The 24043-nt window shown below is 40.3% G+C and overlaps 1 protein-coding gene across 3 annotated transcripts in view; it reads right to left on the bottom strand.

Moving 5' to 3' along the window:
- The window catches only part of KCNIP1 (potassium voltage-gated channel interacting protein 1), a 259487-nt gene that overhangs the window by 39450 nt on the left and 195994 nt on the right, over positions 1-24043 (bottom strand). The window contains exon 1 of one of the 3 annotated variants that reach the window (XM_068417190.1): positions 13927-14035. The exons of the other annotated variants lie outside the window; for them this stretch is intronic. Coding sequence (XP_068273291.1) covers positions 13927-14035 — 109 coding nt within the window. Of the gene's footprint in view, positions 1-13926; positions 14036-24043 lie in introns of those variants that run through there. 3 annotated transcript variants of the gene reach the window in all.

Here is a 24043-nt window from a genome sequence, read left to right as displayed (position 1 = left end):
CACCCACTGTCAGCCCAGCAGCGGACCTTCAGACGTGCATGGCACTGCCAGCGACCCAGGCAGAACCGAGGTCAGCGCTGGGGGCACAGCCCCGGCCTCTCATCGCCTGTGGGCACCGCGAGCAGCTGCTTCGCTTCCCAGTCCTGCTGCTGGGTGGGATCGTGGACCGTTACAACGTTGTTGTCAGGAAGTGCGGTGGGCATAAAATGGACAAATGAAACGTTTTACTCTTTCCACAGTGTGAAATTTCATTTTAAGAGAGAAAGGATTAACTGTTTAAGTAGTTAAATTAATTAGGACTTAATTAAGATACATTTAGACATGCATCCTCAATTTGAGGTTCCCATGTGTAGATTTAAGAACCACGGGAGAGGGATTAAGGTAATGTTAATTATGTTCCATTTATATTGACTATTTAAATAGTTATCCCTTTCCAATTACAAGCCTCTCTAACTCAATTTCTTCCAGAAAAGCAGCCTTACCCTGAAATTCTCAAGGATGTTCTTCAGCCAAAAGAAATGTCTCCCCCTACAACTGTAAATTTATTGAAACCAAGTGAAATGATTCTGGATTTCAAAACATGGCATGTCAGAGGAGCTCTCTTGTGATTCTTGCAAGTTTTTGAAAACAAGGAGATGAGCATGCAAACTGTTAGTATTTAGATTATGTTAGTGATGCTTCATGTCAGTGAGCAGTGGTTCAGCTACAACATTAGAAGCTGGACCAAACTCATTTTGAGACTTACTAATAATAATGTGTCTGTGATAATTTGGCAAATCAGTGAAAGAGATGAGCAAGTTTTAACATCCCACCAGAGCAAAGCCATCCCAGAGACTGCCCTAGGGCCAGGACAGGGGTGCATCCTCAAAACCCAGGTAGGCTCTTGGAGTTCAAATTATCATCCCCAGGTCACCCTCTTCTTTTCCTCCTGCCTTAAAGCCCCCTCCCCTTCCCTCCCTCCTGCTGCAGATAAAGGTAAATCTCCTGCCCGCACACATCGCTTCTGGACAGCTCGCCTGCTCTCGGGGCACTGCGGAGGCTGGCACTGCTCACGGGAACTCACTTCAGGAATGAGAACAGAAAGCACAGCTGACTGCTCTTTATAGACTGTACCAAAAATGATTTTAAAAATATCTGTTTACAAGATTCCAAACACCTTTTGTGTAATGATGATCTAAGTTGTCGTTAATGGCATAAGTCAAAGAACTTTACCTTTATTTTTTTAATCTGGCCCTGTCTCTTTAAAATGAATGCTGTTTTCGTACTATTTAATGTCTATAATTTAAAGATGCATGAAAAGAAAAAAAAAAAAGAGATTTATTTTCCTTTCTGCTGCAATGAGAAACCACATTTGTTTCATATAAAAATTTACCACCGTTATTTATTAGCAGGCAGAAGGCTTCTGGGTATAATAAAAATTTGGTACATGAAGCTGCAGCTGCCTGAGGAGATAGGGAATTAACTGTAATGAAACTGGTTTAAAGAGCCTCATAATATCACCTTAAAAATACCAAAAAGAAGGGGGTAGAAGCAAGAGGAAAAAGAAAGATTTTTTTGGTAAATCACAAAATATTATCTGTTCTTTCTGCTAAACTCTTATACAAAACCAAAAGATAAGTTCTCTTCTCATCTTCACATTTAGGAAGTGTACCTGGAAGGAGCATCTTCTCCACATATTCTAATATTGCACCTTTTAACAACCAACAACTTGGTCTGATGAAGATTTCTTCCCGAGTGGCAGATTTTTTTCTTCCTAGTTTAGAGACTTTTGCTGGTCACCACAAAGGTGAGTGGTCAGCTCTTTCAGCACAACTAATCTCCCAGTTACTTGTTCCTTGGAGACACAAGGAGCCCAGTTCACAAAGCTTCACTCAGGAAAACAATTCCAGTAACATCTAGAAAAGGAATCCTTTCCATTTGCAATGCAGTGGCAGGACTGAAGAAACAAAACACATTGAGAAATTCCATTAAGGGGAGACAGAAACGAAGAAGAACCCCAAACCATACAGATGGAAATGTCATGAGAGCACTTTTCCTTTGGCCCCCTCTGCATCCCATATCCTTGATCGAACTAAGCCAAATCCTTCCTCCAAGATCTCCTATTAAACAAAAAGGTTTCACGCTAAACAACTGCAATTAAACAGCATTCAAAAAGACATATTCATGCCTACGTCAGCTACTTTATGTTCTTTCAAGTTCTACAGCTCCTAATAGCACAACCAGCACTGGGCTCCACTTAACTTTGTGCTGTGCACTGTGATCTTCACAACGCCTGAAGCAAAGGCGGCAGAACCTACACCACTACTTACACTATAAGGCTAATTATGTCTCTCTTGTTGCTGCTGTCCTTCAGGAGGACAAGCCAAGCTGCTCGCTGCTTCTTTCAGGAAAGAATTGTTTTCTCTAGCAACAATCAAAGAGAAACCTGTTGAAGGTGACTACATAAAGCACATCTTTGACACAGGAAACCCTTAAGATGAAAAGCATTTGAGGTTGGAGAGTACTTGGAGATAGTGTTATATATGTTTGTTCATCTCCCTCTTACCCACATACTCACTTAGGTCAGTGGTGCATTGACGATTTGCAGCCCTCGTGATTATTTTATAAAGCTGATCCTGGTCTTTTTTATCTCAGTTATCAATGGGCAGGTTTATGGCAGAGAAAGCTCTAGAATTTGAGAATAAACTAGCTGGATAGCTTTGTCCAAACTTTACTACACAGTGTCAGATGCAGAACGGTTATGACCAGCACTGCCCCAGCTGATGCTCTCTGGTACCTCTCTCAACAGAAAAAGGGAGTTTATGAGGTACAGAGAGAGCTCAAAGGGACAGGTACTCTTCTCACTAGCATAAACCAGAAACAAGAAGTTGTCAGAGGACTTCAGCTAGAGCCAATAAATGTGAAGCAGGTTTTAAAATAAGACCACATAATTTTATACTTCACCAACAACACTGTGATTCCTATTGTTATTGTTTTTTGAAAGGCAGCAAAATGACAAGTTGTTTTTCCAACACAGGAATCCCTTCTTCTCAGGGGTGCAGCATTGTTCATTGCTCTCACCATTTCTGGACTTGAATGGAGAGGGCACGTGGAATTCAAGAAGGATGAAGCCTCTGTGTGTATTCTGCATTTCAAAGTGGTTCTGTAGCCCACAAATGCAGAGCCTTGCATACAGAATCCATTTTCTATGCTATTAACTACCCTAGAAATTTTATGATGGTGTTAACATTGCAGAGTGCTTTAATTTAATTCTGAAGGAGGTACAGTTTCAGGGTTGGTGAAATGAGTATCTTTTGGCATCTTCCAGACAGCTAATTGGTATATATAAATTATTTAATTTATTACAGAGTTGTGGGGATATGAATTACATTTTCAGCAAAAGCAGATAAGAATTGGGGAGGGGTCTGGAAGAACAGATGTATATGCTTGGACACAAGTACTCTATATTAACATCATCACATGTTGCTAAAGAACATACTAAGATTTTCAATCATTTATACATTAATCTGCAACCAAACACTAGCTCCCTTTGTGCTGCATATACCCAGCCTGCAGAGCTGCCATGCCTCCCTCAAACTCTATTGTGTTTCAATTCCACGAGAAAAGCCTGGACTATCATCTTGCAGCTCTCACATCTGTTGACACTATGCAACTCTCCTGCTGTAATATATTTGAAAGAAAAAAACCAAAACCTTCCTGTGAGAATTAAATCCCTCCAGATTATACTTAAAAATTCTGCTTTAACCTTCAGGAGGTTGTGTTTTTTTTTTTTTTTTGATTACACTGTTTTGGAAACACTCTCCCTGTTACAAAAAGTAACCTGCATGGGACTGATGCACAATCCTGCCTGAATTCCCCATCATCCAACTGCTCTTCCATCCCAAATTACATCAGAGAAAGGTCTTGAAGGGGAAGAGACAATAAACAGTGAGAGAACAGAAGATCAGGCTCATCAAGTGCACCCAATTTGATCTGTACCGATCAATCACAGACACTGTAACATCTGCCAAGCAGCCTGACACCCGGTTCAGTAGCATTGGGGAATCTCTAACTTCTGTAGCCAACACTTCCACAGGTTATAAATTAAGAATAGCTTTGACAGTCTCTCAGAAATAAGCTTTGCACAAGGACAAACTCCTCTTCAATGATGCTGCCATTCAGGTTAGAAAACGCTGTGCATGGATTTTTCTTAACCCACACTAGCTTTTTCTTAAAACAAGCATCTGCTTTGCAGGCACTACATGCACCAAAGTCTCCACCCTGCTCCGCACTGCCTGCATTTGCCCCCACTGCGATTTGATATGATGTGAATCCACATATACCAGTGCATTGCATGGCATCACATCTTGCCTCACGCATGCTGTTTCTGAAGTGGGGAGGCTACCTGGAGCTTGCTATTTTGCAAGGTGGATTTGATGCAGCATGTTACAGTCCATAGTCTCACTTGCAGCTCTAGAAAACAGGTAAAGCACAAGATCCTTCTCTTTTGAAATATGCTGGAAAAGCTTATCAGCTACATGTTTTATCTTAAAAAAAAAGAAAGCCAAACAAAAATCCTTGCAATGAAACTGAGGCTATCCATCACAAAGTTTTCTGCAATTCTACTCAATTTATTTTAAAATAGTCTACAGAATATTAACCTCTTCTAACATCCTGCTACCCAGCAGATAAAGTGATGGATTTAGGAAGGGAGTCTGAAGGGAGAGAGGCAAGATGGAAGGGAAGATACATAAATAAGTACAAAACTCTTGTACTATTGCATTTTTATATACATGGGAATTAACAGAAGCACAGAAATCATGGAATTATGGTGTGTGATATGTTACGTTTTGCTGTGGTATATTCTTTTTGCATGCCTACCACGTTTTTTCAAAAAGGTCCAAGTAGTCCCCTTTGAAGTTATGCTTAGTAAAACAACTAATTACGATAGTCACCTAGCTGATTCATCACTATCACAAAAGTCTGCACTTTTCAAACCGTTAACAAACTTCTAAGTCAGTTCAACACCCAAGTTCTTCAAACACTAGCACATACAGCACAAAAAGCACTTCTATTTCACAGAGTAGTCTACTTTTTACCTCCCCTCCAGCACTGTCCATCCCACTGAAAGCACATCCCTTTCTTCTCTTGGCCATCTGTGGCAGAATTTCACAGAGGGCACTTCTATACTTTCAGTCGTGCTCACTCCACCAAAACATTTACATGCAGTCTGCTGTGCTGGGCTCTCTGTTGATGGCACATAGGTTGATTCATTAAAACATGTGGTCTGTGTTTTCAAAAGGAAGTTGTTGCTCTGTTTTTCTACACAGTCTTACTTCACTCCTGTATCTTTCACCACTACACCCTGATGCAGCCTCTGCACCAGAATGTGGATGGACATGAAAATAGCATTTCCTAGCCTCTCTGCTGCCACAGGTAAACACTACGCAAATACTACTTTTTTTCTGCAATGCTTTCTGTTGAAGAAGGGTCTGGTGATGCTGAGACGCTTTCTGAAGAGGAAGGCTTGCCATGCTGCACATGGAATGACTATTGTAGAAACAGACTAAAAATAAAATCCGTATCTATTCAATCAGAACTGTTAAAGCCGAAGTGGAAACATAAACACAGAATACATCCTAAGTGATGACTGATTGAATTACACCCCTGTGATAGTCCCACAAAATATTATTGATCTCAGACTCAGTGCTTGCATAGTTGATTACTTAGGTAGGAGCTGTAAAACACAGGTGGTGTATTTTTGTCACATAGAAGAGAAGGAAGGGCATTCTCCATCTTCTCGGTATTACGGTTGTTCTGAAATTACCTCTTAGTAATTTTGGACTGACAGTGTGGACCCCTAAACAGAGTCTCACATCACAAATGCATGGACCAGAATTAAGAAGCCACAGAGTGATGCAGTTCTTTAAGAGCTATACCAGCAATTAAAGAACATGACTGGGGAGGGGTTACAGGGTGCTTGTGGGATACTTGTACCTACTGATGCTAACCTTGAATTTGGAAAGTAAATGCTTTTAAGTAACTGATTTAATTGTTATGTCTCACTCAAGGAATTTGTGAGGTAACAACCACAAAAGTTTCAGCATTATTGAATATCCCTGAAGAAAGATGTTTTTACTGAATTGCTGCAAAATGTTAACTGCTTTCTAACCACTTCTTTGGATAAATTAGTACAGAAGGAAGAAGCTGCTAGTCTCTACTTCAGGATCAGCATCACAGTTCATTGTTTTGCTCTCCCTTTCCCTTTAGAAAAGACAGAAAATGCAATACTGTCATTTGGGGAATTGGGTAAATATGATTCTGTCTGTAGAAATGTTACAATTTTTGGCAATAGCTGTAATCTTTTTTATAAAGATCAGTATCTGCTGATATGGTGTAGGAGACATGATAGTCTGCCACTTCCCACTTCTGAGTACTTAAATGTTCCCTCTGGAGCAATAGACAGATAATGTGAGCATTAAGAGAGTTAGAAAAGGGGTACTTTATTAATTCCACCTCTTAGCAAATAATCAAATAAAAAAAAGCTCCTGATTGCTTAAGCAGGAAGGCAGTAATCAAATACACAAGCAGACAACACTTGCAGGGAAGTCTCTGGACCAGACTATGTGCTAAAGACAAAGTAAATGTTCCAGAAAGCCTCCATGGGAAAGAGGACCAGCTAGCAGCTTTGATGTTACTTTTTTATACACATAGTTTGTGTTAGTCTTGCTTGAACACAGAAATTCAAGTAAGCAAAAAGAGTAGGTTTTAGTACTAAGCTGGGAGGATGAGATTGCCCCGGGGCAGAGAATATAAAAGAGCAGAACTTCGTGTCAGGTCACAGGTTCTGTAAAGCAGTGACATTTATAACCTTTTGATAAAGCAGAGGGACACTAACACGACGAAGTGCAAAAGATGGGGTAGCATTTCAGATGAACAGAGCCAGTCAACACAGCTTTGCTCCTTGAAGGGCAGTACCCTGCTGTCATAGGGACACTGAGGCTCTGAGCTCCACAACCCTGATGACACTGCAAGGGTGCTGAGGGACAAAACCCTACAAGAGTGCAAAAGGAGGCAAAACAGCAGCTGCAGTAGCAATGGAAACAGTATATGTAGCTAGATGAAATCTGAAAGCCAGGGAAGCGTGACATGAAGAGCAGAGGTAAGTTGATAAGGCACAAGAAAAAAAACACGAGGCAGTTTTACACAGACACAAGGGGACACAGGACAGAGAACTGTGAAACATGGGAAGCTTTACTCCCACGTGAACACAAATGAATATGAAATTACTATTTTAAGAGAAAGGTTAGCTGGAGAGCAACTATAATAAACATCAAAGGATAAACAGCAGAGTAGTGCAATACTGCTCTGGTAAACACACAGCCATGAGTAATTACAGCTACTAACTGAACGACTCCATAGATCTGGAGGGTTGAGGCAGAATCTCTGCTGCTAGAACAAACCCCTTCCAGTTAAAAGGCTTGAATTGTCTGTCTGAAAGACTGCTGGACACTAAAAGCTTCACTGTTAAGACAGCAATGGCACGATCAACTCAAATTAAGTTCCTCTGGGAGTGGAATGACTGCAATTAATCCACAATGTCAAAACCTCTCCCCCTCCTTAGCAGAGCTGAAGCTGAGAGAAAAGCCATAGACCATCAGAAGCGGCTGTCAGAAGCTAATCTAGAGAGACTCCTTAAGCACTAGCAAATGCCACCAGGCCTGGAAAATCAGAAGATGATGTGCAGCCAAGAAAATCACTTCATCCCCAATTGGGAGCCAACAGCTCAGGCTGTATCAAGGCTACCAATCTTCAGGAGCTTCTGCAACAGCTGTATAATGAAGTCTAGGGGCCATCTAATTGCAGGAGAGAGGAAACCTTGAAAGCTGAAAGTGCTGCAACAAATTCAGAGATTTCATTACAGGGAACCTGTAATAATTAGCTGGAATAAGTTTTTAAAAGCTAAATAGGAATAGATTTAAAATAGAAATAGATTAAAAATGCATATAATGCACTTGCCCAGATTTACATGGACAAAACCCTATGCAAGGAGAGCACAGACAAGATATCAAACAACCAGGAGCCCCCCAAGTTAATTTTGGCTGCACAACCCTAGCTCTGTCCCCTCATGGGTATACATTATGCAATGTTGTTTTACTATATGGACATGAATAATATCCTCATGAAGCAAGACCCTGCTCAGAAGTATTATGACTAAGCAGTAGCAATAGTTTAGGCATTTATCTTCTGACTGCCTCCCTTTGTAATGTGGGACTTGCAAGTTACCAATGTGTCTAAATGAGCTGAATATTTGAAAGTGTGGTACACCAATGCAAACACGGATGTACAAACACAACGTTACCATGATACATCCCTGGCCATAAAAAAAAGCAAGGTTCTGAAATTGGCAATCCACCACAGATTTGTTGTTTGTTTGGGGTTTTTAAAATACATCTTTACTGCCATCTCCGAGCCAGGGTCTCACTGTTTCCAGCTGAACAGTAAATAATTGCATAAACTCACTCAGACCAATATCCCATGAAAAAACAGAGATCTAGTGGAGATGATGGGATTTAATAGCGACAGTAAGAACCATAGCCCAAAATGTTGATCTACCAAATTGATTCAGTTCCCTACATTCTCATGAACAGGAAAAAATAATAACTTTGCACAGAGTCATGAAGACATGGGCCTGCTTGCGTACACCACCACAGCTCATGCACAACTTGAGGGCTAAAAGCATTCAAATTCACACTGCTGTGAGACGTGGAAGCAGATGGTGCTGAGAGGGAAGGGAAGAAGGCTACTGTGCCCTCAGTACTCTTCATACAGATCTAGGATGGCCCTGTCACAAAAATTCTTCATAGCAAAACTACTGACACCTGTAACAGAAGTAGTTACCTAACTTCACGTACGAGAGGAAAGAAGTGTGCTACCTCGTATGCAGATGACCACACATATAAGAGGAAAGTTTATCAAAAGAATAACAACGTCAAAATCTGTCCCAGATCAAACTATGCATGATTTCTATCAGAGTTGGTACAGAACCATGCACAAAACATCCACCTTTCCTTGCAAAGAGCAGTCCTTAAAATAAAGACGTTGACTCGTAACAGCAGGGCCAGTACAAGGCTAACTTCACCTGAGGAGGCAGGCCAATATTCTCACTGCAGTGAGATATTGCAACATACTATTTTCTGTTATACAACTAACTGGGGTTTTCAGAAGTGCAGTCGAGCAATCCTGAAGGCTAACAGTTGTTTTCCTCAAAATATTAAGAAGCCTTAAACTTTAAAAGTTTTATAGGTCCCTGCGAGGAAGGCAGGTACATGAAATAATGGAAGCCGTTTTCAGAAACTTTCACAAACATTTTATTTTTCACTCCCTTGTATTTAAAGTTGTTTAATTTGCATTGTACTTCTCAGCTCATCTGAGTGAGCGTGACTGGAAGTCAAGGTAGGAAAGTGCCACATTAGAACACAGTGCAGCAAAACTTGAGAAACAAAAAAAGTTGCAAGCAGCAAGATCCAGCCAGCAACTGTCATCAGGTACACTATTCATTTAACAAAAAAATGGCAGTTAATGTTGGTGGGAAAGAACAAAAGAGAAACTGCATCACCTACAGCAAGAGTAACTGAGGACTAGAGGATGCAGTGCACAGGCTCAGGGGCCTGCTACAACAGCTCTCATTTGAGCCCTTTGAAGAGTATGAACAATAGTTATTCTTATCTTCCCTATGAAGTAAAAATAATTGCATGAATATAACAAAAGGAGGAACTGGCATAGTGGGGAAAGGAACTGGCCTCTTGCATTTGTGTACTGCTCCAGCCTCTGCCAGCACTGCCCTGTTCCCAGCCCCAGCACCTGCAACAGTACCACAGGCAACAGTAATACAATTGGAGGTGCCCAGCTAGCAGATTACAAATCTTAGCTCTTCGTGGTTACTTAGGATCTGGACTCATGCAGAGTTCCTGCTTCAGGATTCAGCTGGTTTTGTTTTGAACTCAGCTGCTGACAAGTAAACGCACTATGAGGAACAGGCCTGTAGTTCTCAGGTCTGGATTACCTTAAGGGTTACTTGATACAACAGTCAATGTCTGTCTCCTCTCTCCATATAACATCCTGTGCTGGACACACCACATGAAAACAGGCGCACTGAGAGAGACTTGGAAGCACTTATTCTCGTGAAGGTACAGGGAACTGGCTTTAAGACCCCATCTCCACTGGCAATCATATTAAAATTATTCCTCTCAGTAGCAACTGAAATCTACCAGCTGGCAATGTATTTTTGACATACTGTTGATTTATGTGGGCACATACAGTAACAACCTCTGAAGCATCTGAGATAGCCTATTTGTGAATTTATTTATTCAATCAAGAAAAATATTTGAGCACCTGCTTCTAATCTTCTGTCATAAAATAAGTGACTACAACTAAGGAAAGCAGGCTTTCCTGCATTAAAAACCTAAAGCCCTGACAATATACTTGATGGTATATTTTACTCTACTTATTTTCAGGGTTTTATACCCTGCCATAGGTATTACTCAATCAATACTGAACTAGTCCAAAAGCACAATTCATATTTGCTCTGGATCCCTCTAATTTGAAGAAATACAATTTATGAATGCTTCAAGGGTACCTAGAGGATGGATGGATGTTCTGCAAATAAGCCGAGTTAAAGCCAAACTCATAAAACAAATATACAGACAGAATTTACTCTCACTTTACCGAGAAGGTTTTTGGTCTCCAGCCATAAGTTAGTACAAGGGTTTCATCACGTTTCCCCAAATGATACGCAATACATATAATTGTTTGTAGATGCATTGTTGCACTAAAGAAAACCCATCCTCAACTCCTAGCCCACCCTTTTGGATGTGGTTGTGTGTAGCTCCCAGGAGCTGGGAACCAACCTAACGAGACTGCAGCAGCTCTCTGTCAAAGCGCAGAATGGCAGCAAGGACCCAGCCAGCAAACACGAAACCCCAAAGACAGAACAGCGAGAGAAGCATAAAGCAACAAGTCATCAACATTTCTGTGTCTATTAGGGTCACAAAAAGTTGCCCCACGCTTTGTAGAACTTTTCTCTTTACTTAGACAAATTTTGCCTCAACTATATCTAGACACTTCCCTCCCCTGCTCTCCCGCCCCCTCGGTCTTAAGCAAATGAGAATGTTTTAACGAAGAATTCAGAAAACACGAGCAGTGCAATTGGCAAAGGTCTGATCTTACTGGAGCTCTTCTGTTTGGCTGAGTTTTAGGGGATCATTTCACATAGACTTGCTCCACCTGAAATGCAGGTGGAACAAAAGAAATCAGGAAAAACAAAATCACACAAAATATTCTCTCCTATTGGTTTGATATTTTATTTAAAAATGCTCAACAGTTTTAGGTTGTGCTTGGAGATTAAAACTGCCACTAATGTCTCTGGTTTTGGTCATTTCCAGTCAAACACCTGAATGAACTAATAGCAAGAACAGGACCTCACCTCTGGAACATAAGGAACAGAGAAGGTGGAACTGAGCAAACATGCATTCAGCTGCAGCAAATTCTAAAATTTCACATTTTCCAAGTTACTGTCTACACTATTTCCCTCTCCATAATTATTGCTTCTTACGTTAGATTAAGCACTCTGCTTTTGTTCTTTTTTTTTTTTCTTCACACAGGACAAAGGAACACCATTTAAGTAAGCCTGTTCCATCTACAGGAGACAGAGTAATTCTAATTCTAAAAAGCAGTAAGAATATAGCCAATTTCAGTCTCTTATTTTAGTATTATTTCACACAGCCATGAGAAAGCACATGGAATTTCTGGATGTTTATAAATAAAAAGCACTGATAATTTCTAGCGACTATAAAGATGTTAGAAACATTTATGTTGTGGTATAAGCACCCACCAAACCTTTCCCATCGCTGCCACCTAGCACAAAGAAAACAGTTTAATGCCACCTTTAAAGGTTTCCAAGTGATTAAAATCTGCATTGCACTATATTAATGACCACCTGCATTACATTAATGTTACTGTTAACACATATAAGTAATTCTTAGCACAGGTATAGAGTCAGAAGGGAAAAACACAAGCTCATCTAATTTAATGAGTACCAAATAAATATATCATGGTCTCCAAGTGAACTGTTTTGCATCCAGAAAAAAAGAACTCCAAGGAAAATTATCCAAAGCTAAAAAGATTCACAGTATCACACTCCTATGAACTGTCAGGTAATCCATCAGCAATCAGGAACTAGGTGTATCAGTAATTTTGATAGCGTTCCCTTAGAAAGGGTTAAAAGAAAATGCTATACCCTTCTGTACTTGTATGGATTGAGTGATTACGGACCGATGACCGCAAACAAAACGCGACCAGAGCTGTTCAGTGAATACAAGTTGGGACTGTTTGCTCACTTTTGCTCATTTCATCTTTGACCAGACAACTCCCTCACCTGTCACACATTTGACTTTGCTGGGGAAACACTGGGGAGACTCTCCTAGGAAAAGCAATTGCTTTGAAAAGAGCACTGGAGTTAACAGTAATTAGGTCTGGAAAGAAGCTATAGAAATGTTCTTGCAGTTAAACAGGTAGCAATGCAATTGCCTCAGCATTTGACTTGACAGCTTATTTTTAAGGTGAGCACTTCTGTTGCCATTATTTGAAATCAGTTGTCATTGTCAGAGATCTTAATTTATGTGTAATTATATAATTGAGCTCCAGTGACATTCTAGGAGTAAACTAAAAGCTCCCATGATATTCAGTTTGTAATAAGGAACATCAACATTCATGTAATGACAAATACATGCCAATTTACATCTTCTCTTCGCCTAAATGAAATAACTCTTTTATTTAGGCCATTTTTCATATTTCTTCCTAATCCTGCAGAGGATTTCTAGCATTATGTGACAGCACTGATTTTACAGTAGCAATGTTAAAATTCCATCTGCTTTTCTTGTTTTTAACACTATCCAGTAAAACATATGTAATATATAAATTTCCTCTACTTTTATTCAATCTTTCATCAGCCTTAGCTAACCCATATTTTAAAGATAATATCTGAATAAAATAACATTGGCGTGTATGCTAATATTTTATCCTTGCTACTTCCTTTGCTAGATAAACTTGGCACAATTAGTGATTGAAGCAAGAACACACTCTGACTTGGGGGTCCCTTTGTTTTAAAAAAATACCTCATTTGCTTCATCAAGTAGTTGTTTTCTTTCAAAATTCAGTGATACTTACACCCCTTTATGAACGGATAACATGATCCCCAAAGCTCACTTAATTATTACAACACATATGCTTTACTGAGCCAGGAAAACCTTTAAGAAAAAAAGTTCAATACATTGGTAAGATTAAGAGAGACCAAATCTTCCAGTTCAACACATGAAAACAGAAATATTTCTCCCTAGGTTATTTTGCTTCTGGTTACTTTGCTGAAGTACCTGGAATAGTAAATACAGAGAAGTTTTATTTTATTCACATTCATTCCATCACGTCTTTTATCTGCAAATGTCACAACAGAATTGTTTTAGGTAGCCATAGGAAATCATGCACCTAATTATCAGCTGTGCTTCCATTATCCCAAGAGAGACTTTCCTTTTTCCAGGTTGGTACTAATTTATTTTCAATAGAGAAAAAGAATTAACAATAAGAAAAATTAATTAAGAAAGTATGATAAAATAATACACAAGGCAAAAAAAAAAAAAAAATCATAGCTTCAGATTCTCTCTGGCTATGGTAATATACCAAAAGCAAACAAAAGCCCTCAATAAAGCATAAAACATAATTCCCCCTGTGCAGCCTGTATTATTCTTAATAAAGATGAAGACAATATTGAGAATCAGTGCACTGACAGACAATGCTTTCCTTCCCACAGCCTATCTGCTACCTACAGTGGCTTTACTGAAACAGATTTAAACAAAAGTAAACAGGAGCTGGAAAACTTGGAAGTTCTCTTACCATCTGACAAGTCAATTAGCCCGAGGTAGTGCAAAAGTTTCAGAGAGGAGCACACCACCACCACAATCCCTAGAGTCTGGAGTCCCTCCGACTCGCCTTCAGTCCACATCCTTTGAGGCATCACAGATAGCTACTGGTGTGCCTGCAAACAACTGGCAGACATCTAAAGCTGAGAAAAATCCTCTGTTTGAAGCTTTTCTTCCTGCTGCTCGGCTAAGTGTACAGCACACTTCCCTCTCCCCCTCTCTCTCTTGCTCACACTCCCTCTGTTTCTCAACCTCTCCCCCTAGTTCTAGTTCTCCTTTTCCCCCCTCTCTTGCACTTGCCTTTTTTCTTTTTTTTTAAACATACAAGCAATTTCTGCATTTAACCGTAGTCTATGGTTTTATTTTCTTTCCCTTCAGGGTAATTCTCTCAAGAATTTATTCTGCCCCTGAACAACTCAGGACTGTGCTGCTAACCTCAGCAACATCTCACACAATTTTTTTTTTTTTTTTTTTTACATATCTGTGATACCAGTCAATTTTCGCATTTGGGATTTTCTCAGTAATCCTGCCAATGCAGATCCTTTTTGTCAATGCCTCTTCCATACTGTATAAGAGAATATGGCACATTGTAGGGGAGGAAAGCCAAGGTCTTTCCCTTTCTTAATTCCACCCCCCCGCCCCCACCATGCTGGGATATACATAAACACACTTCCCACATACACGCGTACACCCCTATAGAGCCCAGGACCTACACAGCAATTCTGTTTGTAAGCAACAGCTCCCAACTCTGTTCCTCTGGGTTAGCTGCTGGACAGCAAAGAGTGCATTTTTCTGGCGTTTAACATTTACCCAGACATCAGTGTGGACCAGTGCTGGCCTGGAACAAGCACCCTTCCCAGGCAGCTAAAGGAAACGCACAGATCCACTTTACACTCCTTCATCTTTGCAATATTTCACCAGGCTTTTGCTGGCCTGGGGTAGCACTGCGGGTTGCTCTCAAGTTAAGTCAATTATGTATTTCTCCATTATCGCCACAGATGAGTAAACACTTGGCAGGTTGAGGATTTTATCAGGATGGCAGGTGCAAGACTGCAACACCAGTAAGAGCCAGATTGTTCAAGCGTGCTATCAGTGGAAGATGCTGGTATGCCCCCATGGGGTGTTCAGGAGAACAGAGATAGCCAATGCCTTTTATTTTACAGGACTCAGAGGCTGTCATTTTCCCCACACTGTTCCCCCACTCCCACCCCCCTCCAGGCAAGCAGTCGCTCCCTCTCCCCACAGTCCCGAAACGAGCAGGGCAGGCTGGCTTTCACCCCGCCACACTGCTCCCACAACCTCTTCCGATGCTGCCTCCGCCTCAAACTACTGCTGAACAGCATCAGGTGCAGAACCTCAAAGGGATTTTGTATATCACATTAACTAAGTACTGCACTTGAATTGCTTAGAGATGTTCATATTAAAGCCAGGGTGGAGGTGCAGAGTACTCATACATACTTGAGTGATCAAATCAACAAGCAATGAACACTTTAATTGAATTTGAGCTTTGTTTCTGTTTGCAGGTGGCCAAGGAAGAGATCCCACTGGCAAATATGTTATTCATGAGGGTTCTCTGTCATTGGCATCTACCTATCCAGAGCTTAATGGCATGATATCAAAGCCACTTCTGCTGAGGAATACTTTAGACCAAAGGATTTTTTTTTTTGTACTCTGTAGCATCTGCCACATTAGGTTTTCATTGCCCTGGCTGTATGACTGGCTATGATGCCACATTACGGTTCATATTTCCCAGATTAACACATTCAGCTTTAAAACTATCAAGGAACTGAAATTGCTGCACTGTCAAATCTCTCCTAGACAAGGAGAGGAGAATTTGAAGGAGAAACATGATAAATAGACCCCAAAATATTTAGATAATTTCTTGGTTTATCATGTCCTATTTTCCATTAAAAAAAAAACCCAAAAACTACTACACAAAAAAACCCCAACGAACAAAAAAAGAAAACCAAAACCTCACCACATTAAATTTGGCCAGGCATATTGACCACAAAAATAACCAGGTTCCTTCCTGTCTATAGAAAAGATGCTTGACAGATTTACTGGCTGCCTGGTAGACTCTGCACTGCTTTCTCAGACCCCCAGGTTAACAGATCTTAAAGAGCGCAGAGAACGAAAGAGCCCACCTTACTCACCCACTCATTCCCAGCCATATTATTTACTTGCAGATATAGCTAATCACAAAATTTCTTCCCAGCAACGCATGAGCCTCCTGAATCTAGTAATTACTGCAAAAAATAAAACCCAAACAAAACAAACCAAAACAAAACTAAAAAGTGATGACATGATTAGCGATGAAACTCAAAAAGCCCGGCTTCCTACAGGTATGCCTTGCAACTCTACAGTTCTCCCACCACAATATCCCACCTCTGCATCTTCGAAAGCCCTGCAGCGGCACCTTAGCAAGATGCATGGGGAAGGGCATGAAAGACTGGTAGTCTCGTTGTTTGTGTTACTACAATTTATGCCAAGTCTAACATTTTTGATTCTTTACGTGTTCCTGATATAAGCAACTGCAGAAAGAACATTTGGTTTCGGTCCCTAGAGCCCCAGCTGCATGCCAGAAGCTCAGAATCCATTAGATAGTGTAACTAATGCTGTCAAAGAGAAATCATGGTTTTTGTGAGGCTGACTCAGTTTTTTTAACAGGCTTGGAGGGAATGTTGAAGAAGAATTTTTCCATTCAGGACCTTCAGGCTGGTTTGGGATCACCTTGAAGCCAGCAGTTCTTCCTGGATGCTGTTTCTTCTCTCTCATTTCCCAAAACTTCCCTCCTTCCAGTCATTTGGCTCATTCTTCACCCGCTCGTTACTGCCCCAAGAACCAGGGTTCCTTATGTTAGGGACATGCAGGTGTCAAGTTGTGCTAAATTTTTATGGAAGTTGCTGCTAGCTGACTGACAGATAAAGGACCAGGTCCAACCATCCAGCTTGGAAGCCACATACTGACCTACTGTTAGGGCATTCAATTAATTAAAGCAAATCAGCTTTCTTCTGCTATTTAAACATTCAAATCATCAGGAGTGACTGACTAGAGAGTTGGCTACAGATGCCTTATGGGAGGAAAATCCTATGGACTCAAATACTCATCTGTGTTTTCCCCACTGTAAGAACTAATTTAAATAAAAGATAGCATCTTTCCTCAAAAGCTTACCCTCCCAGCTCGGCCCATTAGTTACAGCAACACTCATTCGTTAGTGTAGTATTGAGCTAATGAGAGAAATGGGTTCTGTGATTTAAACCAAAGAAAGGCTACTCAGTTAAGTTCTCCAATAGAAATCTGCACAGAAATAGAGGATCAACTATTCTTAACAAGAGGCAGAAATATTAATCAATAGTTTATTAGCTATTTTATTTAACTCATTCCTGGAGCAACGAGGAAAAATCCAAACCAATGCCAAACAGTGGAACTCAAAATTTTTGAGTTCTACAGAACAAGTATTCTACAGCCTAAAAACTATTCTGCAGATCTGCAGCAGCTTTTGGATCGATGCTTCCCAAACATTCGTAAATCTGCTGCAAAATACATACTGTTATCCTCAGAGAGGGTAGCTCAAGGGACTAAACGACTTCAACTAGAATCACACCTCAAATAAACAGCACAAACTGAAGCGCCTGGTTTTCTACCATAGCTACTGAACAACAGATTTCGTAGAACAGCAACTGGAAGAACATTTTTCTAGTTATATCAGACAAGGTTAAGCTCGCCAGTGAAGCAGTAAGCTTTATTTTTGCCAAATCCTAAAAAAAAAAAAGGAATGCAAACAGCCAAACGTTTAAAATACCAGATGTCTTGATAATAGAGATAGATGTTCTCGCTAATGCCTAGCATACATATCTCTGGGATGCAGCAAAAGGGGCCGAGTGCCTCAATTAACCGTGAAAAAGGTTTGCGCTGGGTATGCACAATGTGTGCCCTCTGGGAACATAAGTAGGAACTTCATAAAGATCAATCAAAATAACATGTAATGAAAAGGATTTTGTTGTAATAAAAGAATTGCTATGATGAACCATATCAATGATTTATGTAATCTATAATCAGCTCTTAAAATTGGTTGGGGGAAAAATACATCATGTGAAGGTACAAAAATCACAGCAAAATAATAATAATATTCCCCCCAGCAGAAGCTTCTCCCAGTGACCGAGCTATTTGGAACACATTTACACTTTCAAAGAGGAGGATCTGTCTCCTCGCTTTGTTTTAAAACAAATGCAGCATGACATGTTCTCATTACCACACCTTTAAGAAAACTCCAGTAGTATTCTCTGATTAGCCTGGTATAAACCCCTAAATATTAATTTTTTGTCATTTTGCTTGACTATTCCTTTGCTCTTGTGTTACGATAAAGCACAAACAGGAACATTTGATTGATTCTTCTTGTACAGTTCATTATTTCAAATATCTCTAGAACACCTCTGTTTATGGATCTTCTGGTACTTAGCAGTCCTGAACTGCCTTCTCACATGGCTATTGTCCATAAATCTATTTTCATTGCACATCTCTGAAGACCTTCCACTTCTGTTTTGTTTTAGCAATGGCATAATGAGATAAGTCGCAGTATTGCAGGTGGCTACAGCATCAAAAGTATGAAATTACTATTCCATACATATTTATCCAATATGATTTCTTTTGTGCATGCATAAAGTTAGTGGGTTTTATCACCATTTTGATTTTAAGCTAAACAAACCAAAATGAAAACTAGCTCTTTCTCATGAGTGATTTTAACTTACCTAGTACCAAGCAATGTTATTAACTGCTTAAACTGCAGCTTTTTATCAGCTTGCCTTGGTCAACAGTCACTCATCTGTCCCATTCACCACAGGTGGTTAAGCCCCTTTGGTGTTTCTCAGATCTCTCTGGATCCCACTAGCCCTAAGTAATTCGTGCCATCTGCAAATTGTGGGGAGAGAAAACCACTGATTGATAACCACTGACTACAATTTAAAAAAAATTATGTTATGAGTAAATTAGCAAATCTGATATTTAAGTAATTGATGGTTTAGGGCTCCCATCTAAACTACAAGCAATCTCCAGTTAAACTAACAGCCATTTGGTGACAATGAGCTCAGGTCCCTTCCCATTTGCATCACTACAATTCCACCCTGACACCTCTGCCTGCAAATTGACTTGGCTTCATATCCCACTTGTGTTTCCCAGCAACTATTCACCAGCTAGGAGTGTTTCTGGAAGTCCTGGCTAATTACCAGTTATTATTTTTGTCACTAGAGATACATTCTGTATAATGATAGGTGAACCACAAATGTCTCATTAGTTGGTTTGGATAATACAGAAATTTGGATGTTTTCCTATTAGTGCTGCACGGGGAGCTGGGAATAAGCAGCGCAGTTCCTCAGTCTGCCATTTCCTTGTTGTGGGAGTGCAGGGAAGTAACCGGCAGACGAACCCTCGTCCTGACATAATATAAATTGTTCTGCTATAACAAAACCAGCTACAATTCCATCAAAAATTTCCCCCTTAGTTCAATTCTTCTGATTCATGTGAAGGAGCTACTATCTTTGTTGATGGTATGATTGGAATGGTCTGAGGACCCATGGACAATTTAGGCAGAGGAGCAGGAGAATCCCACACATTTTTCCCCTTTAAGAGGACTGTCTTGAGCCAGCGATTCTCAGTCTTCTGTGAGCCTATTAGCACAATTCACATTGCCAACGACGAAAGATGCAGGAATACCTTCGAGAGATTCCAGAAATCCAATACATCATTACTGACACTTTGTAGGCCAGTTGGAGGCACAGACAAGCATCTCACCTTGCAGTTACCACCAACTGCCAAATGGAGGACTGGGCTTTACTCAGGACCTCATGACAGCAAAAGCTGGTGAATGTTAATGATGCACACGCAGGTCAAAGTTAAAGCAAGCCTCCTATCAAGCTACAAATCATGATAAGACCAGCAACAAATGAAGAAACCATGTAACCTTGAAGGACTAACTTGAACCACAGTTTACAGGCACATTTTCTGAAATTGGGTAATATGCAATTGAGGCAATATATAATTAATGAAATGGTAGTAAGAACTTCTCCCAACTATGAAATCTCATTGACAAGAAAGCAGACAGGCTCTGTTGCACTTTTCCCTTCTAATCAGCTGTTTTTCACCTATTTCTCTAGACTTTTATTTGTAAACCAACATAGCTGCATGAACCACAGCAGAAAAACCAAAACCAGGAGCCTCCTCTAAGATGACAGATCGCTGTCAGACTTGCAGAATTGCAATGGCTGCTCTCAGGACTGACCCAAGGAAGTTCTCCAGCACCAAACTTTCTCTCTTTTCAGTGCTGTTTAGGCTGGATGAACTGCTAGCAACTGCTTAATAACCACAGCTGCCCTAGGAGGCAAGATAGGGAACGGATGCAGGACTTCTCTCATTGTCCTACTTTTTACACAGACAATGAAAGTTGAGGAGGACACATGCTGTGAGGAAAAGAAAAGTAGGGGAAAGGAAGTGAAAATTTAAAAGAAGAAACAGCACAAGAGGGTATTTCAAGCCTGAAATAAGGAACACTGAATAAGGGGATGTAGTGTGAAGAACAGATCTGGGAGGGGCTGGGATGGAGCTATGTACAACCTGAAACTGTGCATAAAAATACCAAACCTGATGTTTCAATTACACTGGAGGTTCATTCCCCACACAGGGAAAATGCCACTGCACCAGTCCATGCAGCCAACCTGTGCTGAGCCCAACATCCAGCTCAGTGTTTCCCCTGGGACCCATGCTCAGAGCTGAGCACTTTTCTCATCAGCAAATACACGTAACTGATGGCAGTAAAGAGCAGCCAAAAGCAGCTGTTAAAAGCCACAATCACCAGAAGACAGTTGTGCTTTGCAGTCAAAGTTTCTTACATGCTGCATTTCTGCCACAAGCGAGAGGTGACCCCTCACTTGTGGCACTGGCAATAACTGCTTCCAGAACCTGAACAGTAAAGAGGCATAAAGCTAAAAGCCTCTGCTATCAAGTTGGCCTGCAGTGATTTTCTCATCACAGGTGGATTTTCTCCCATATTACATATTTCCCATGGGCATCAGCTTGTCACAGCTTCATTCCCAGTTTTAATAAGTGATGATTAACAATGCAGAACTTCTGCTCTCAGACTTTTTTTCTAATGGGCTTTGTTTTTCCAGATTCTTATTGAATGAGGTATATGAGAAAGACAATGAACTGGTAGGTTCCGCCCTCCCCACCCAAGAGACAGAAGATCATAAGTTTACATCACAGAAAACTGATGCAGAATGAATCACAGGTTAAAAACAAAATTAAACTTGCTTAACATTGATCACACCCAGTGATCTGACATAACTGCATTTATTATTTACAGTATCTACAATGGTAAGTATGTTACCTTTCCAATGCATGTCAACTTGCTGATAACTGCTAAGATGCTCCTTCTGACCAGGTTTTATTGTTAAAGGAAAAACTCCTGAGGGATGAAACCAGTAAAACCATCCAGCACTACACATGCTTTACTACTCTCACGCTCCTCTCCCTGATGGATCTTCTCTTGACATCAGTCACAGCAAGAGAATAGGGAGCTGGTTATTGGGAGTTTTCACTAAAATTATGTGAATCTACTGGTGTCTCTAGGCACTTCACAATTTTACAGAAATGTTAGTTAGAAGGAATACCAGATATCATCTACTCCAACCTGCTGCCCAGAGTAAGAGCTGCCTCACTGCCAGCACAGCACTTGCCAGACTAGTCAAGACTTCAAGACCTCCAAGGACAGCGAGCCCACCGCCCACTCCAGTGCTGCATTACTCTCCTAGGGAGGAGCTTTCTCCTAATGTTCAGTCTAAACCTGCCACTTGTAGCCACTGCCTCTTCTGTTATAAAAATACATATCTTTCAACAGTGCATGCACATGGTCACCTGTAAGCCACAAGCCTTCCTCCAGGCTGTCCAGCTTTTGCCCATGGAAAAAAACCACACAGGCTGCTCTTCACAAGGCAGCATTTAAAGCCAATGCTTTTGGGTGTGTTCCTTAGAGAAAGCCCTTGAGCATGGACCAGTCCATTTTGCCACAGTCTGTTCTGCTCCATCGCTGCCGTCCAAAACTTTTTAATTATCCCAGGAAGGGCTAGACTACAGGCCAACAGCACAGGCTCTTCCCCATCTCATCAAAGCACTTTCAACTAAGATGCAGAGAGTTTAGTTTCCTAAATCAGTGGGCCGGTCATAAAGTTATCTATTATTTCAAAGTTCAGACTGTAAAGTGCATAGCAGGGAGCATTTTCTGAGGGGGAAACATCAAGGCTATCTTCCGATGTGGTCTAATCAGCAAGGAAAGTGCTAGCTTGGATTGTAGCTCTGAAGGTTGCACGGCTGACTGCAGAATAGGATTAGAAATATCAGGAGCTGTAAAATACGTTTTGGTGACGTTTCACACATTGTCTGGCTACTCAAGACTTGATGTGATTCAGTCCATAAGAACACACAGTGACAGGGTGGCTTTGCACCTTTAAGATCGGCAGGGTTTTGCACTAGTCTTGAAGGCAACAGAATCCAAATAATCATGAAAAAAACAGTACAGAAATTAAAGTACAGAATTGAATTAGAACTCAGAGGTTTGTAGGGATAGTTGCAAATTTGGAGAAGGAAGAAGAATGCCTGGAAGGCTGGCATTCACAAGCAGTTTGCATCCCTCTTGAAAACCCAAGGAACTACATTGAGTGCCATAAGATGCATCTCTGTTGGCGACACCTGTGCCAAGCAGATGATTAGCGACTCATTTCTTTATCTCATTAAAGGTTATGTAGTTATTTAAGGAGTGTACTAAGGAATAATATTACATTTCCCATCATTCCACTATGGTAACACACGTAATTTGGTTGGCCATACTGTCACCACAGCTTCGGTGGTCTCCAGTCAAGACACCAGCTTCCCCCCTTATTTATCTGTTTCCCTTTATTTTTAAGCAGTGAACTGAAGAATTTTTTCCTCACGCTGTAGTGGAATATTAAACTATACTCTTATTTGTGCATGAGAATTATGCAAAATATTGCCCAGTAAAGATAATCTCATACATTTTTCTTAGTTACAACATATGTATTACAGGCTTAAGCTCTGAACAACACTCTCCACTTAAAGAATTCTGTTCCTTTGCCTGTTATATTAAACAGTTTTCTCACCACTTTTCATGCTGTTCTGCATTTCTTACTTTTAAGTCGCCTCAAGCAATGAGTACATGCACACAGTTTTCTAAATAAGCCTATATTTCTTTCACTTACTGATCTGTTATACGAAAATACCTTTAAATATTCTCATTGACTCTTTACTGGCATCTCATTTTCATTGTACCATCTATGCATTACTTGCACTTAAGTTTTTATTTTATCATCTGTAATTTGTGTTCCTGTTTTCCCTCCAGCTTGAAAGATTTAATTTAATTAGCTATTTGCATAATTATTCTGCAAAAGATAGCGCCACAAAAATAAGGTTACTACTAGGAGATCAGAGTAATAAATTAAAGAATTATGAAACTGTACAAAACTAACTATATTTTAGTACATCACAGTGAATTATGAAATAGTACAAAACTAATTTAGATACATCATAGTCTCAAATCACATCATACTGAAAACGTTTGGAAACCTGGGCCAAGTAGCAAAACTCTCAGCGATTAATGCTTTGCAATGAAACAGAAACAACAAAGAACAAAAAAGTCAATTTATAAAGCCAATGTCTGAAGTTAAACTTTCTAAAGAAGAAATATCAAGTTTGTAAAATATAGCATAGACAACTAAACCTAAATAAGCAATTTATAAGCAGTTCTAAATACACGGAAAGTAGGAGAACTTTTGGAGGCCTCTCAGAAAAGTGGGCTGGTTTCGATTCTGCCAGCACAGCTCCAACTATTAGATGCATGACAGCACAGTTTCATGTAACTTGCACTCACTACATAGGTCAGCTCTCCAGAGTTTACCAGACTGCCTCCGAGTTATGAGTTATAGTTTAACTGCTCCTCTAGTGGCACCACTATTTAAATTCTGCTTCTGGGCACAGCACAGATAGGCTGACATTCATGGAAACACAAAGGTCTGACCAACAAAGTACTT

Source organism: Nyctibius grandis, chromosome 22 (genome assembly GCF_013368605.1).
Source record: "Nyctibius grandis isolate bNycGra1 chromosome 22, bNycGra1.pri, whole genome shotgun sequence".
NCBI classification, from domain to species: domain Eukaryota; kingdom Metazoa; phylum Chordata; class Aves; order Nyctibiiformes; family Nyctibiidae; genus Nyctibius; species Nyctibius grandis.
The sequence above is the reverse complement of the archived record's forward strand: the minus strand, read 5'-3'. Positions and strand labels throughout refer to the sequence as shown.